Source organism: Malaclemys terrapin, chromosome 4, assembly GCF_027887155.1.
Source record: "Malaclemys terrapin pileata isolate rMalTer1 chromosome 4, rMalTer1.hap1, whole genome shotgun sequence".
Taxonomy (NCBI): domain Eukaryota; kingdom Metazoa; phylum Chordata; order Testudines; family Emydidae; genus Malaclemys; species Malaclemys terrapin.
The window spans coordinates 848,601-861,139 of record NC_071508.1 but is presented as its reverse complement, the minus strand read 5'-3'; the positions used below and the strand labels follow the sequence as shown (position 1 = coordinate 861,139).

The 12,539-nt window shown below is 53.2% G+C and overlaps 1 protein-coding gene across 1 annotated transcript; it reads right to left on the bottom strand.

Annotated features, from left to right (window-relative positions):
- Positions 1 to 1,710: 1,710 nt before the first annotated feature.
- LOC128835502 (CD276 antigen-like) lies at positions 1,711 to 6,495 on the bottom strand. Its single transcript, XM_054025029.1, has 4 exons — positions 6,456 to 6,495; positions 5,820 to 6,182; positions 3,958 to 4,242; positions 1,711 to 1,829 (listed from the first exon to the last, which is right to left on the bottom strand). The coding sequence occupies exons 1-4, from the start codon at positions 6,493 to 6,495 to the stop codon at positions 1,711 to 1,713; spliced, it is 807 nt and encodes a 268-aa protein (XP_053881004.1).
- Between the last annotated feature and the right edge of the window lie 6,044 nt (positions 6,496 to 12,539).

Below are 12,539 nucleotides of genomic sequence, written 5' to 3'. Positions count from 1 at the left end.
TTTGCCATGGCCTGGAGATCTGAGGCAGAAGCAGGCACTGTTTCAACGGCATTTTGGCCCTGGGAGGAGGAATTTACCCAAATATCCCAAATAACCCCCTTTCCAATCTCCAGAGGGGTCCCAAAGGTTTGCCCCCTTTTGGGGTCTTGAATGTTTTTTCTTCTGATGTTACTGCTGCTGTAAGATTTGAGAGTGCTGTTTTAACTCTCTGTACCCAACCTGTTTTTTAGTTTATTTATTGCTTGCCTGGGCCCGATCCTGCTTTTTTTAATAGACATGGGCACAAGCCTTGTTCCACTACCAATTTAGCAAGGAGGGTGGGCTTTTTAACTAGCCCCCACCCTTCCTGGTTTTGTTTCTTAAACATTTTTTTCAAAATTGTGAAATTACCACAATATTACTTTCAAAAAAACCGAAACAAACGAACATAAACTACACTGCACTGCCCAAACGCCTATATTTTTCAGAGTTTGGTTTAACAGAACAAGATCTGCATCTTATGTTTTTAACCCACTCTGGCCCAGAGGGAGAGACGCTAAGCTTCCCTCTGTATTACTCGGTCTGCTACCACCGAGGGTTCATACACCAATTATACAAATCCTTCCCCGGATCAGAGTGAGAAACACTAAGTTCTCCTCTTTAGCTCAGTCTTGCTACGGCTGAGGGTGTATGTACCTCTATAACACAATTTAAACCTGAACTCCTATATCCTTCAGAGTTTGGTTAATTAACTGAAAGTTTACGCTCTTTTTCCTCTAGTGCCAGGCTTGCTAAAGCTGGCGGTGTGCACACCAGTTTGATAATAACTGTGGATTCTATGCTTGCTCCCCCTTTCGCATTCTCCACCAAAATGTTGTACTTAAAGTACTGCACAGGATCTTTTTAACTTCACTGGCCAGGTGAGTTAGATGGGGGAGGGGGTGGAGCCGGGCTTCTGCCGATCCGGATCGATGCTCCCATGTTGACAAGACGAGACCCGGGGTCCTCTGCAAGACACCTCACTTTTATAGCAGCTTTCCTCTTATGCAAATCTATACCAGATTCAAACTCTGTGTCTGTGTCCACTGGTCCTTTGTGCTGCTTTCTTTTGAGTGTTGTCCCAATGCTGCGAAGAGGGTGTTCCCAAAAGAAGGTGCTTGCTTCTAACCCCCGAGGCCGTCCGTCGGTATGTCTGCTTGTCTTTAATGAGCCCACTTGACACGTTTTATTGTCCTTGGGTCTGGCTCCCAGCCCCTCTCCAACAGTTGAGGCTGTCTGGAGGTGCTGCCTTCCATGCCTTGCTCATTCACACCTCATTCATTTAACAGGACGATTAATTAAAAGGGGGGGGAGAGCTCTTGTTCTACTGCTAGCAAAAAAATTGTTTTCTTTTATCTTACTCTATCCTTAGGGGCTATGATATTATACCAAGGGCAATGCAAAGTTTCTAAATGAGGCTTTAATACAAAGTCCCATGAAAACAGAGGTTACACGTGGGTAGACCCACCACAAGGTTATATAAAAAGGCACAATGTAAAGTCATATAAAAATTATCAAAAATTTATCTACACGGACCTCGTGGGTTTCCCCCACTCACGCGCTCCGTGGGTCGCACATAGGGTGACCAGATGTCCTGATTTTATAGGGACAGTCCTGATTTTTGGGTCTTTTTCATATATAGACTCCTATTACCCCCCACCCCCGTCCTGATTTTTCACACTTGCTGCCTGGTCATCCTAGTTGCACAGCTGCAGTGCCCAGCAGGACAATGAGCACCGCAATGGCCACGTACCCAAGGGTTAGCCCCAGGATGATGTATGGCTCCTCGGGTCGGCTCCCTTCCTCCGAGGCTGTGAAGAGAAAGTCAGACTCAGGTCCCCATGTGGCCCTGGGTGGTTCAAGCTATTCTGCTGGCTGGGGTGATGGCTACAGCCCCCCCCCCCCCCAGGGACCCAGCAACGGAGCCGGACGGGGGGACGAGAGGAACCTGTGCCCGAGCCGAGGGCCTGGTCTGGGGCACCCGCAAGGTCAGCAACACTGGGACAGTCGGGTATCCTGGCTACGGGCACCGTACCGGTTAACGAGCGCCGGGGGGACATGGTCAGGGGAACCGTTTGCCCTGGGAATAGTGACGTGGGGCCTGGGAACGTGTCGGGTTTGGCAGGAAAAGGCAAAATGAAGGAGTTTCACTTCTGCATTCAATACGGTAAAACCTGGTTTGCTTCGCCTGAGGCCCTTCAGTTTTCGTTCTACTTTCTAGTCTATTGCTTGGGTCGGAGTGTACTAGCGAATCGGCGATATGTATGGACTGTATGTATGTATGGGAACAGCCAGCATGGATTTGTGAAGAACAAATCATGTCAAACCAATCTGATAGCTTTCTTTGATAGGATAACGAGCCTTGTGGATAAGGGTGAAGCGGTGGATGTGGTATACCTAGACTTTAGTAAGGCATTTGATACGGTCTCGCATGATATTCTTATCGATAAACTAGGCAAATACATAGATGGGGCTACTATAAGGTGGGTGCATAACTGGCTGGATAACCGTACTCAGAGAGTTGTTATTAATGGTTCCCAATCCTGCTGGAAAGGCGTAACGAGTGGGGTTCCGCAGGGGTCTGTTTTGGGACCGGCTCTGTTCAATATCTTCATCAACGACTTAGATATTGGCATAGAAAGTACGCTTATTAAGTTTGCGGATGATACCAAACTGGGAGGGATTGCAACTACTTCGGAGGACAGGGTCATAATTCAAAATGATCTGGACAAATTGGAGAAATGGTCTGAGTTAAACAGGATGAAGTTTAACAAAGACAAATGCAAAGTGCTCCACTTAGGAAGGAAAAATCAATTTCACACATACAGAATGGGAAAAAACTGTCTAGGTAGGAGTACGGCAGAAAGGGATCTAGGGGTTATAGTGGACCACAAGCTAAATATGAGTCAACAGTGTGATGCTGTTGCAAAAAAAGCAAACATGATTCTGGGATGTATTAACAGGTGTGTTGTGAGCAAGACACGAGAAGTCATTCTTCCGCTCTACTCTGCTCTGGTTAGGCCTCAGCTGGAGTATTGTGTCCAGTTCTGGGCGCCGCATTTTAAAAAAGATGTGGAGAAATTGGAAAGGGTCCAAAGAAGAGCAACAAGAATGATTAAAGGTCTTGAGAACATGACCTATGAAGGAAGGCTGAAAGAACTGGGTTTGTTTAGTTTGGAAAAGAGAAGACTGAGAGGGGACATGATAGCAGTTTTCAGATATCTAAAAGGGTGTCATAAGGAGGAGGGAGAGAACTTGTTCACCTTAGCCTCTAAGGATGAACCAGAAACAATGGGTTTAAACTGCAGCAAGGGAGGTCTAGGTTGGACATTAGGAAAAAGTTCTTAACTGTCACGGTGGTTAAACACTGGAACAAATTGCCTAGGGAGGTTGTGGAATCTCCGTCTCTGGAGATATTTAAGAGTAGGTTAGATAAATGTCTATCAGGGATGGTCTAGACAGTATTTGGTCCTGTCATGCGGGCAGGGGACTGGACTCGATGACCTCTCGAGGTCCCTTCCAGTCCTAGAATCTATGAATCTATGAATCTATGGACTGCCCCATCAACGCTCGCAATGCCTGTGTAGCTAATGTTAATGGTTTAACCCTGCTGAAGCAGAACCCGTCAATGTTTTCCACGTTGAAATGTTTCTGAATTCTGGCTCTGTGGGAAATTTCGGCTTTTCATGCCGAAGCCAACGGCTCCGGTGATGGGCAGGGCCTGTGCGTGCCACCGTTCCAAGCACACATCCCCCCTGCCCCCGATCTCCAGCCTGAGGAGGGGGTGGTATTTTCTGCTTGCATCCGGTTAAGTTGTCACCCCAAACCCCAGTGAGCGGTGACGACGGGGCGCGGGGGAAGGGGGCTCTCGCCCCACAGCGCTGACACCCGCCCACGTCTGCCCCCGGGGATTGTGGGTAGCGTCCTGGCCCCGCTCACCTGGGAGGGTCTCGCAGACGCTCATGTTCTGCTGCAGGGGCCGGTGGCTCAGGGTGCAGCAGACGGACCCCCCGAGGCGGGGCGTCAGCGACAGGCTGCTCCGCACCTCGAAGGCCCCCTGTCTGCTCCGCTGCAGCTCCACCGGCTCGTCCTGGCTCAGCCGGGTCCCGTTCCCGTCGTGCCACGTTATCTCGGGCTGGGGGTAACCCCCCGCGGAGCGGCACTGCAGGGCCAGCCTCCCCCCAGCCCGGGAGAGCACGGCGAGCTGGGGGGGCTCGTACGGGGCTGGGAAAGGAGAGATCCATAAATGCAGGAACACGGGAATTGCTGGGTGAGGTTCTCCTGTCTGGGGCATGTGGGGGGCTGGCCTGGGCCTGTCAGATCTAGGACTACCAACAGTGTGAGATATGAGCCGCCCCCCAACCCCGCAGTGCAATTCTCCTGGGGTCCCCCCGGCCAGTGCAGGGAACACGTGGGGTGTGTTGTAATACCTGGGCTGACAACGCTGCCCTGACAGTGGGCGTGAGAGCTGACGCCGTGCGCCCCCAGCCCACACCAGCAACAACCAATGGGAGCAGCACGGCAGGGAGACGCAAGGACTGACTTAGCCGTGTCGGGATCAGGAGAGACGTGGGGGACCAGAAATCAATGAACCGAAATGGGTGTGTTGGAAATGAGGCTGGATGGGGGAACACTATCAGGACAGGTTGGGTTGTTCCAGGCACCGTTCCCTCTGGGGGCCTGGCAGAGAGATTCGGGGGGAAGACGAGGAAGGACAGGCAGAGGCTGCAGAGGTAGGTTCACCATCATGGCCACCGCCCCCACCCTCTCCTGGGACCCCAGGCCTCTGTCACCCTAATGCTACGGGATGTTCTGGGCCCCAGGTGACATGGCCACCTGCCCGGCCTTGGCTCCATTCAGAACCGCAGCCAGCAGCCGGGAAGCAGGAAGTCACGGCCTCATGTGCCATCCAAACGACATCAAAGCCCTGTGATATGGGGCGGATCACAGGGCGCGTCTGTCCTCATCGCACCCACCGCCGCCAGGTAAAGAAACAGACCTTAAACTCTTTAAAGAGAATGTTCCTTCTGGCCGGGAACCACTTACCAACAGTGGTGACAGTGAAATCCCTACGTCTCTATTGTTTTGCCTTTACGGTTCCCACGTCTCTGTGGTTTATTTGTAGGGTTCTGTCCGTTGCACAACTAATTTGGTAAGGTGTAAAACAATGAAAGTGGTGGGGTATGATTGTGTAAAGAATTGTTTTACATTATGGTAGGATTGGTTAGTGATATTTTAGCAACTCCAGGACACAGCCCCAGAGATCAGAGCTGCCAGACCTCAATGCCCTGCCAATCACAGTGTGCAGGAAACTGGAATCCCCCAGAGGACCTGATCCTGACTGGCCAGCAGGAAAAGTTCACCTGCCTTATTGGGAGTGGTGAGCGTTGTCTGCGTAGCGTGTGCCGTCTGGTTTGGGGATTGTTAATAAAGAGACGTTATGTAGGATATTACTGTGTAAGGTTCTTTCACTGGTAAAAGACCCCGTAAACCCACAAAAGATTAAGCCCTGAGCCCACAGGGAAAGGGGGTTTGCCCGAAGCCCACGGGGGAGTAGAGCCTGGAGCCTCAGAGGGGTAAAGTTCAGTGCCTTTTGCCTGGAGCCCGAGGGACTGGGAAAAGGTGAGGTGTCCCAGAGTGTCTGCGACAGAGAGTTTTGTGCGGGTAACACCCGCTGCCCTGTTTATCTGCAGAGCCAGACCCTCCCTTGCGGACCCTGCTGCCCAAGACCGCACCTGTGGATGGGCCCAGGTGCCAGCCTGCAAGGAGCGTGCGCACCTGATCTGGGTGCAAGCGGTTACCTGCCACGTGGAGGACGATGTCCATGATGCTGTCAGCCTGGCTGTCCATGATGAAGCACCGGTACGAGCCGCTGTCCGAGGGCCGCACACCGGTCAGGCTCAGGGCCACCACCCCCTGGCGGATCCCCTGTAGGAGGAGCCGCGTCCGGCCCCTGAACTCCTCGGCCTGGTCTCCCAGCTGGTCGGCCCCCGTGTGGTAGCTGTGCACTACGGAGCCCCCCGCCGGCTCCCGCAGGAGGTGCCAGTGCACGCGCAGGTGACGCAGGTCGGCTTTTGGGGGCGCTCGGGCCCTGCACACCAGCGTGATGTCCTGGCCGGCCCGGGCCCAGAGCTGGGGGCCGTCACTCGCCTGAGGGGCCGTGTCTGAGAGAAGGGACACACACGGGAACCCGTGGGAATGAGCCCACCACACTCAGATTGGGCCCAGGACGGCTCCTGACTTCGGAGAGCCTCACTGCAGCCACCAGGGCCGTCTCTGACTCCTGGTGTCTGTGGGTCCCTGGTGTCGGGGGTCGCCGTGTTAGTCTGTATCTACAAAACAACAAGGATCTGGTGGCACCTTAAAGACGAACAGATTTATTTGGGCATAAGTTTTCGTGGGTAAAAACCTCTGGGAGACCAGAATTGCTCACAAACAGTGCTCCAGCTGAGATCGCTCCACCAGCTCCACCAGCATATCCTAACACTTCCTGGGCCTGTCTCCGCTGGAAACACCTCACCTGATCCTCCCCAGGCCCGTGTTAGCCTTTTTCACGGCTGCATCACATTGACGGCTCCTAGTCATCCTCCTGTGATCAACAAACACGCCCAGGTCTTTCTCCTCCTCCTGTCACTTCCAACTGATCCGTCCCTAGTTTATAGCACAAATTCTTGTTGTTAGTCCCTAAATGCAGGACCCTGCACTTTGCACTATTACATTTCATCCCATTTCTATTACTCCAGTTTACAAGGTCATCCACAAAAGCTTATGCCCAAATAAATCTGTTAGTCTTTAAAGTGCCACCGGACTCCTCATTGTTTTTTTGTATACAGACTAACACGGCTACTCCCAATACTTAAGGTCGTCCAGATTTTCTTGTAGGATATTCCAGTCATTCTCTGTATTGGCAACACCTCCCAACTTTGTGTCACCTGCAGATTTTATTAGCACACGCCCACTTTTTGTGCCAAGGTCAGTAATGAAACATTAAATAAGGTTGGTCCCAAGACCAATCCCTGAGGAGCTCCGCTAGTGACCTCCCTCCAGCCTGACAGGTCACCTTCCAGTGTGACCCATCGTAGTCTCTCCTTCAACCAGTTCCTTACCCACCTTCCAGTTCTCCTATTAATCCCCCTCTTCTTCAATGTAACAAATAGTTTCCCATGTGGAACTGGATCCAAACCCTTCCGGACATCCGGGTAGCTTGGATCCACTGCACGTCCTGTGTGAGATTAGTAACTGTTAACACCTCTTGAACCCAACAATTGAAACAATTGTAGAAAAATCTTCAGTTACTTTCTATCATTTCGGTGACTCACTTTTTGCGGTTCCCCAAGCTTGGAACAGATCCTTTAACTTTAGGAAACATCCTAAGAGCCCTTTCTTCTCTTAATCACCCTGTTTATAAACACAATTCGGACCTGCCTCGGGGCCAACCAAGGAAGGTTTTTTAAAGGCTTTTAAAGTTCCCCCTAGATCTGTGTGTGTGCGTGCGCAGCAGAGATGGAGTGAGGATGAAAAGCAAAAAACAAAAAGCGGAAGAACCCCCCAAACCCAGAACCTGTCACCCGCTACTTATAACATGTGATGAACAAATAATTATTGTAAGTGGAGCTGACGATTAAAAGCTGCACAAAGCGTGCTAGCAGTCTGCGTAACGCCACTCGGTAACTCAGAACCCAGCCCAAAAAGCCAGCCGCGTCTGGGCCCGGAATTGAGCAAGGAACTCTGCCTGGCGGGCGGCTTCCCGGCTCCGGCTGTCACATGCTGAGCGGTAGCTCTGGTGCTTTCTCTCACCGACACGCTCTGTTCCTGCTATTACCTACTCCAGGTTAGTCACTCCACTAAAAACATATTGACCTCATTGTAACGTCCGCGATTAAGGGTTTTCTCTGGTATTAAGAACAGGAATTGATTTTTCTAATTATTTTGGCATTTCTGTTTACCGATCACAATCACGCACGTGACTCACTAACACCTGACTCCATTACTGCTATTGGTATGAGACACGGCACCGCAGTCACTTTTGCACAAATTTTGTTATTTTACAGATATAAGTAAAAATACAATTTGAAAATAAGCGCCCATCATCTGCGCAGTGTCTAACGTTCTGTGTTTAGCTGCTGTTAAGCACTTGTTGATATTACAGAGTAGCTTTATTTCTTTCTTTCATGAAACTGGCACTGCTAAGGGGAGGCAATACCAAGAAGTAACAACAACAACAACAATAATAATAATAACACAATCCCCCGAATTAGTTACAAACTGTAATAATACATTTTTAAAAAATCCCTGACCTATTCTTGTGTGTGTGCCCCGTTAGTCCTGGATTGCAGGGGATGAATAAACACCAGTTTGCTTTGCAAAGGCCGCCCGGAGCCCTGTGCCACTGACAATCCGGGCTGGCTGCATCATTCCCAAAGGCGTGAAGTCTCTGCCGGGGTCTAAATCCATCTGTACTCGCTGGAGATCCCTGGAGGGAACAAGGGGGCGCTGTCACCTCATTGTTTACCCCTCTCCATTCTGAAAACTGACCATTTATTCCTACCCTTTTGTGGAAGAAACGAACTCCACTCTCAGGTTGGAAGCAACAAAGTCGGAGACAGCTTCATTGAGGACATGCAATTGCAAGGGAAGGACACAGCTGGCAGAGAGCATCTCTGCCTCGGTTCTTCAAAGTACAAACAATATCACACAAGCATTTATACAGTTTAGTAGCATGCATTAATTACAAACATCTGCAGTTTGTTTATGTTCTGTCCTGCCCATTCCTGTATTTTCTCACTTCTGTTCTCAAAACATTGCTATCTCAAGGCTGGGTCCCACTGACTCTACTCTGCTGTCTTCCCACCCGCTTCTGACGTGAGCCCTGCTTCTACAGATCACGCGATATTAGGCTAAGACTTAGCATGACAGTTGCTTTGTTTCTTACAACAGAGAGGCCTATATTTAAATCCTTTAACCTTGTTGCCACACTTTGTTTCCTGTCTTTTAACCAGTTACTGATCCATGAGAGAACCTTCCCTCTTAGCTCTTGTCAGCTTACTTGGTTTAAGAGCCTTTGGTGAGGGATCTTGTCAAAGGCTTTCTGAAAGTCCAAGCACGCTCTGTCCACTGGATCCCCCATGTCCATGTGCTTGTCGACCCCCTCAAAGAATTCTAGTAGATGGCTGAGGCATGATTTCCCTTTACTAAAACCACGTTGGCTCATAGTTTCAACTGGTTTGCCCGGTACTGAAGTCAGACTTACCGGCCGGTGATTGCCGGGGTCTCCTCTGGAGCCTTTTTTAAAAATCGGATTCACATGAGCTATCCCCCAAGCGTCTGGGACAGAAGCTGATCTAAGCGATAAGTAACAAACCACAGTTAGTAGTTCTGCAATTTCATATTTCACTTCCTTCAGGACTCTTGGGCGAGCCGATCCGGTGACTCACTGCGTGAGCCTGGTAAGTGTCGGCCCCCCCGCCCTCTCCCCCCAGGGTGGCTTGCAGGAGCGGAGTCAGAGTCAGGAGCGTTGCTGGGAATCACCCCCCAGGGCAGGTGCTGAGATAGCCAGTCACTGTGTCTTTGCGGGTGGGGAGCAGCTCTCCCTACCGCACACAGGCCCAGAGCCCCTCAGGCCAGCCGGGCCCTGGGGCCCATCCAGCCGGCCCTCCGCACAGCTCCAGCCAGACCATCTCCCCAGTGATCTCTGCAGCCACGTCTGGCCAAGCTGGGGCTCCAGGGCGACGCACTCTGTGGCCGCACACCCCCAAGCTGGGCCCTCTGGCTCCCCCATGCGTCCGTCCCCACAGGGCTCCCCAGCGAGTCCAGATGGATTTAGACCCTGCCAGAGACTTTACCCCTTTGGGAACGATGTAGCCAGCAGGAATTGTCAGCAACACAAGGTGGCATTTATTCGCCATCACCTGCAATCCAGGGCTAATGGGGTCTTCGCCCATGGGGGCCACATCCCTGCCTCTGTGGCCCCCCAGCCTGCGTGCCCAGTCTGGTCCCCTGGCTGCCCCCCTGCTTCCCGTAGAAGTTTGTGTGTCCGTGGCCGGTCGCGGGTCCCCGTGGTCTCTCCAGGCAGCCCCATGCACACGCTGATCATCCGTTCAGACCAACCCAGCCAGCGCTGCTGCCGATGTGACGCCTGTGGGTCCCACGCCCGCGGAGCCATGGCGGCCCTCGCTCCCAGGCTGTCTGGGGCGTTCTCAGGCAGGCTCCCCAGGTGGGATACGCTTCACCTCAGGCCTATTGCTTTTCCTAATGGCCCATTGCCCTGAACAGGCCGGTCCCAGCCAGCTGTCTGGGCTGGAAGCCGTCTGCCCCGTGCGCGGTCCCCAGGTGGAACCACGTTTGAGATACAGAGACAGTCCGTTTTCAGAGCTTCAGACACAAAACTGATTTGCTGAATATAATTATCCTAGAGACGACTAACGGCCCGTCAGCAAAGACAATGGACCGTGGCAGATCTTCACCGGTGGATAATGGTGGCTATGACTCTGCAGGGCGTGGGACAGGCCACGTGACACCAAACTCCATTTTGGGACCTGTCGTTTTCCTCAAACGGGGCTGAGAACTTAGCTTAAAACAAGCTCGTTCTCGCCAAGGGAAAGGCTCTAAAGGATGGGAGAGACGTCACTTCTGGGCCTCTCGTCCCATACAGGAGAACACCTGGAAACAGTGGAGGAACAGGTCTGTCGTCCAGCAAACGCACCTGACAGAGACCGGCCCGTGTGCAAACAAAGCGTCGCCGATTCCCTGCGGGGCGGGGCCCGATGTGGTTTAAAGCCGGGCGCTGGGAGCAGCGATGCGGAGCAGGGAATGGTCACGGCGCTAACACGGCTCCTCCCGCGGCTGGGTGAGTCCAGGCAGGGGGCGGGGGTCAGAGTTGGGGCTGCCAAGGGTCTCTGGGGTGGTGGGAGAGCTGGGTGTTTGTGGGGGGATTGGGTCCTGGGCAGAGACTGGAGTTTCCCAGACGCTGAGGCCAGCAGGGCCCGTGGTGCCCATCCCGTCTGAGCTCCTGTGTGACCCAGGCCAGAGACTCTCCCCGGCGATTCCTGCCCCGGCCCCATCGCTCCCGGCTGGGCTCGAGCGGTGAGTTTTGAGCCTGTGAAGGAGGGAGAATCTGCCCCAGCCCCAGTGAGCACCAGCACCTGCCTATTCCCTTCCCCGCCGAATCTTTGTGCCTTATTTCTCACGTGAATGCGTCTGGCACCGGTCCCAGCCGGCGCGACCCCCTCAGAGCTCGCTGGCAAGGGCAAAAAGGCTTCGACCTTCCTGGGTCTGACCTCGGAGCAGCCAGTATCCCTGTTCCCACCCACACTTCCCCTTGGGGGAGCAGCCAGGGGGCCTGCCCCCCAACTCCACACTCAGACGTGCCTCTCAGCCAGCCAGGTAAAGCAGAAGGTTTGTTGGGTAGCACAGAGCTTGTTAGCACAGAAATCAGTGACTTTCAGCCAAGTCCATCTTGGTGGAACCCCGGGCCAGACAGCCTGGACTCCCCCCTCCGAGTCCCCCACAGCAGACTGCCCTGGACCCCCCTGCCTGGCCTCTGACCCACCCGTGTGGCGTTTGTCCTGCTTCCCGGGCAAAGCGTCACCGGTAGCACCCCCCTCCTGGCTCTCAGGTTACAAAGGGCATCGGCCATCGCCTACGTGCAGACAGCCCAGCAGCCTCATTTCCAGCAAAACTCACACCCCCAGTTCCCGCCACCGAGGCACTGGAGCAGCACCCAGGGAAACCGAGGCACACACAGTATTAGTACAGGACAGTAAGACTCACCTGCAACACAACAAGGTGAATAAAACCTCACTTGGTCACACCTAGGAAATAAACAAAACACACAATCTAAGCTGACAATAGTAATGAAATTGGAGCTGTAGCAAACTCCCCCGAACGTTGTTTCAGGCAGGCTGCCGAGACTCTTGAAGGCCAGATGCACTTCCTGGCAGCTTAAAACTCCAGGTCTCACTTTCCCAGGCTAGGAATCTTTCTAGCCTGGGTTCAACCCTTGTCCCCACTTCAGTCCGTGTTTCTCGGGTGTTTCCAAGCACCGGCCTTGGGCAGGGAGTCAGAGAAAGAGAAGAACCCCAATGAGGTCGCTCCCTGCCTTACAGGGTTTGTTTTCAAGCGGGGTTCGCACGTCTGTCAGGGGGCGAGCCCTGGTATCCTCGATGGATTCCTGTGCCAGGTGACACCCCTCGTGGGGTATCGTGTACAAATCACAGCAGAGGTTGGTGTAATGTCACCCCTGGTTGTGTCATTTCTCACCCTCCCTCCCGGCTCCACATCCGAGCTCCCTCAGCGTCGGGCTGCCAGGCGGGTTTTCCGGCCCTCACCTCCTTCCCGTGGCCCTTCCCTGAGCCCCGTCCAGTCTGTTGCCCTCTCTTGAGCCGGGCAGACACCGGAGCCGGAGGCAGGCTCCAGCGCTGGGCTCCTGGGGCGTCTCTGCGCTGTGGTGCCCCCCGCGGCCGGCCTGGCTGACTCGGGCTCGCCGGGGTACAAGTGCAGCGCAGATGTTCAGGTGGGGCTGG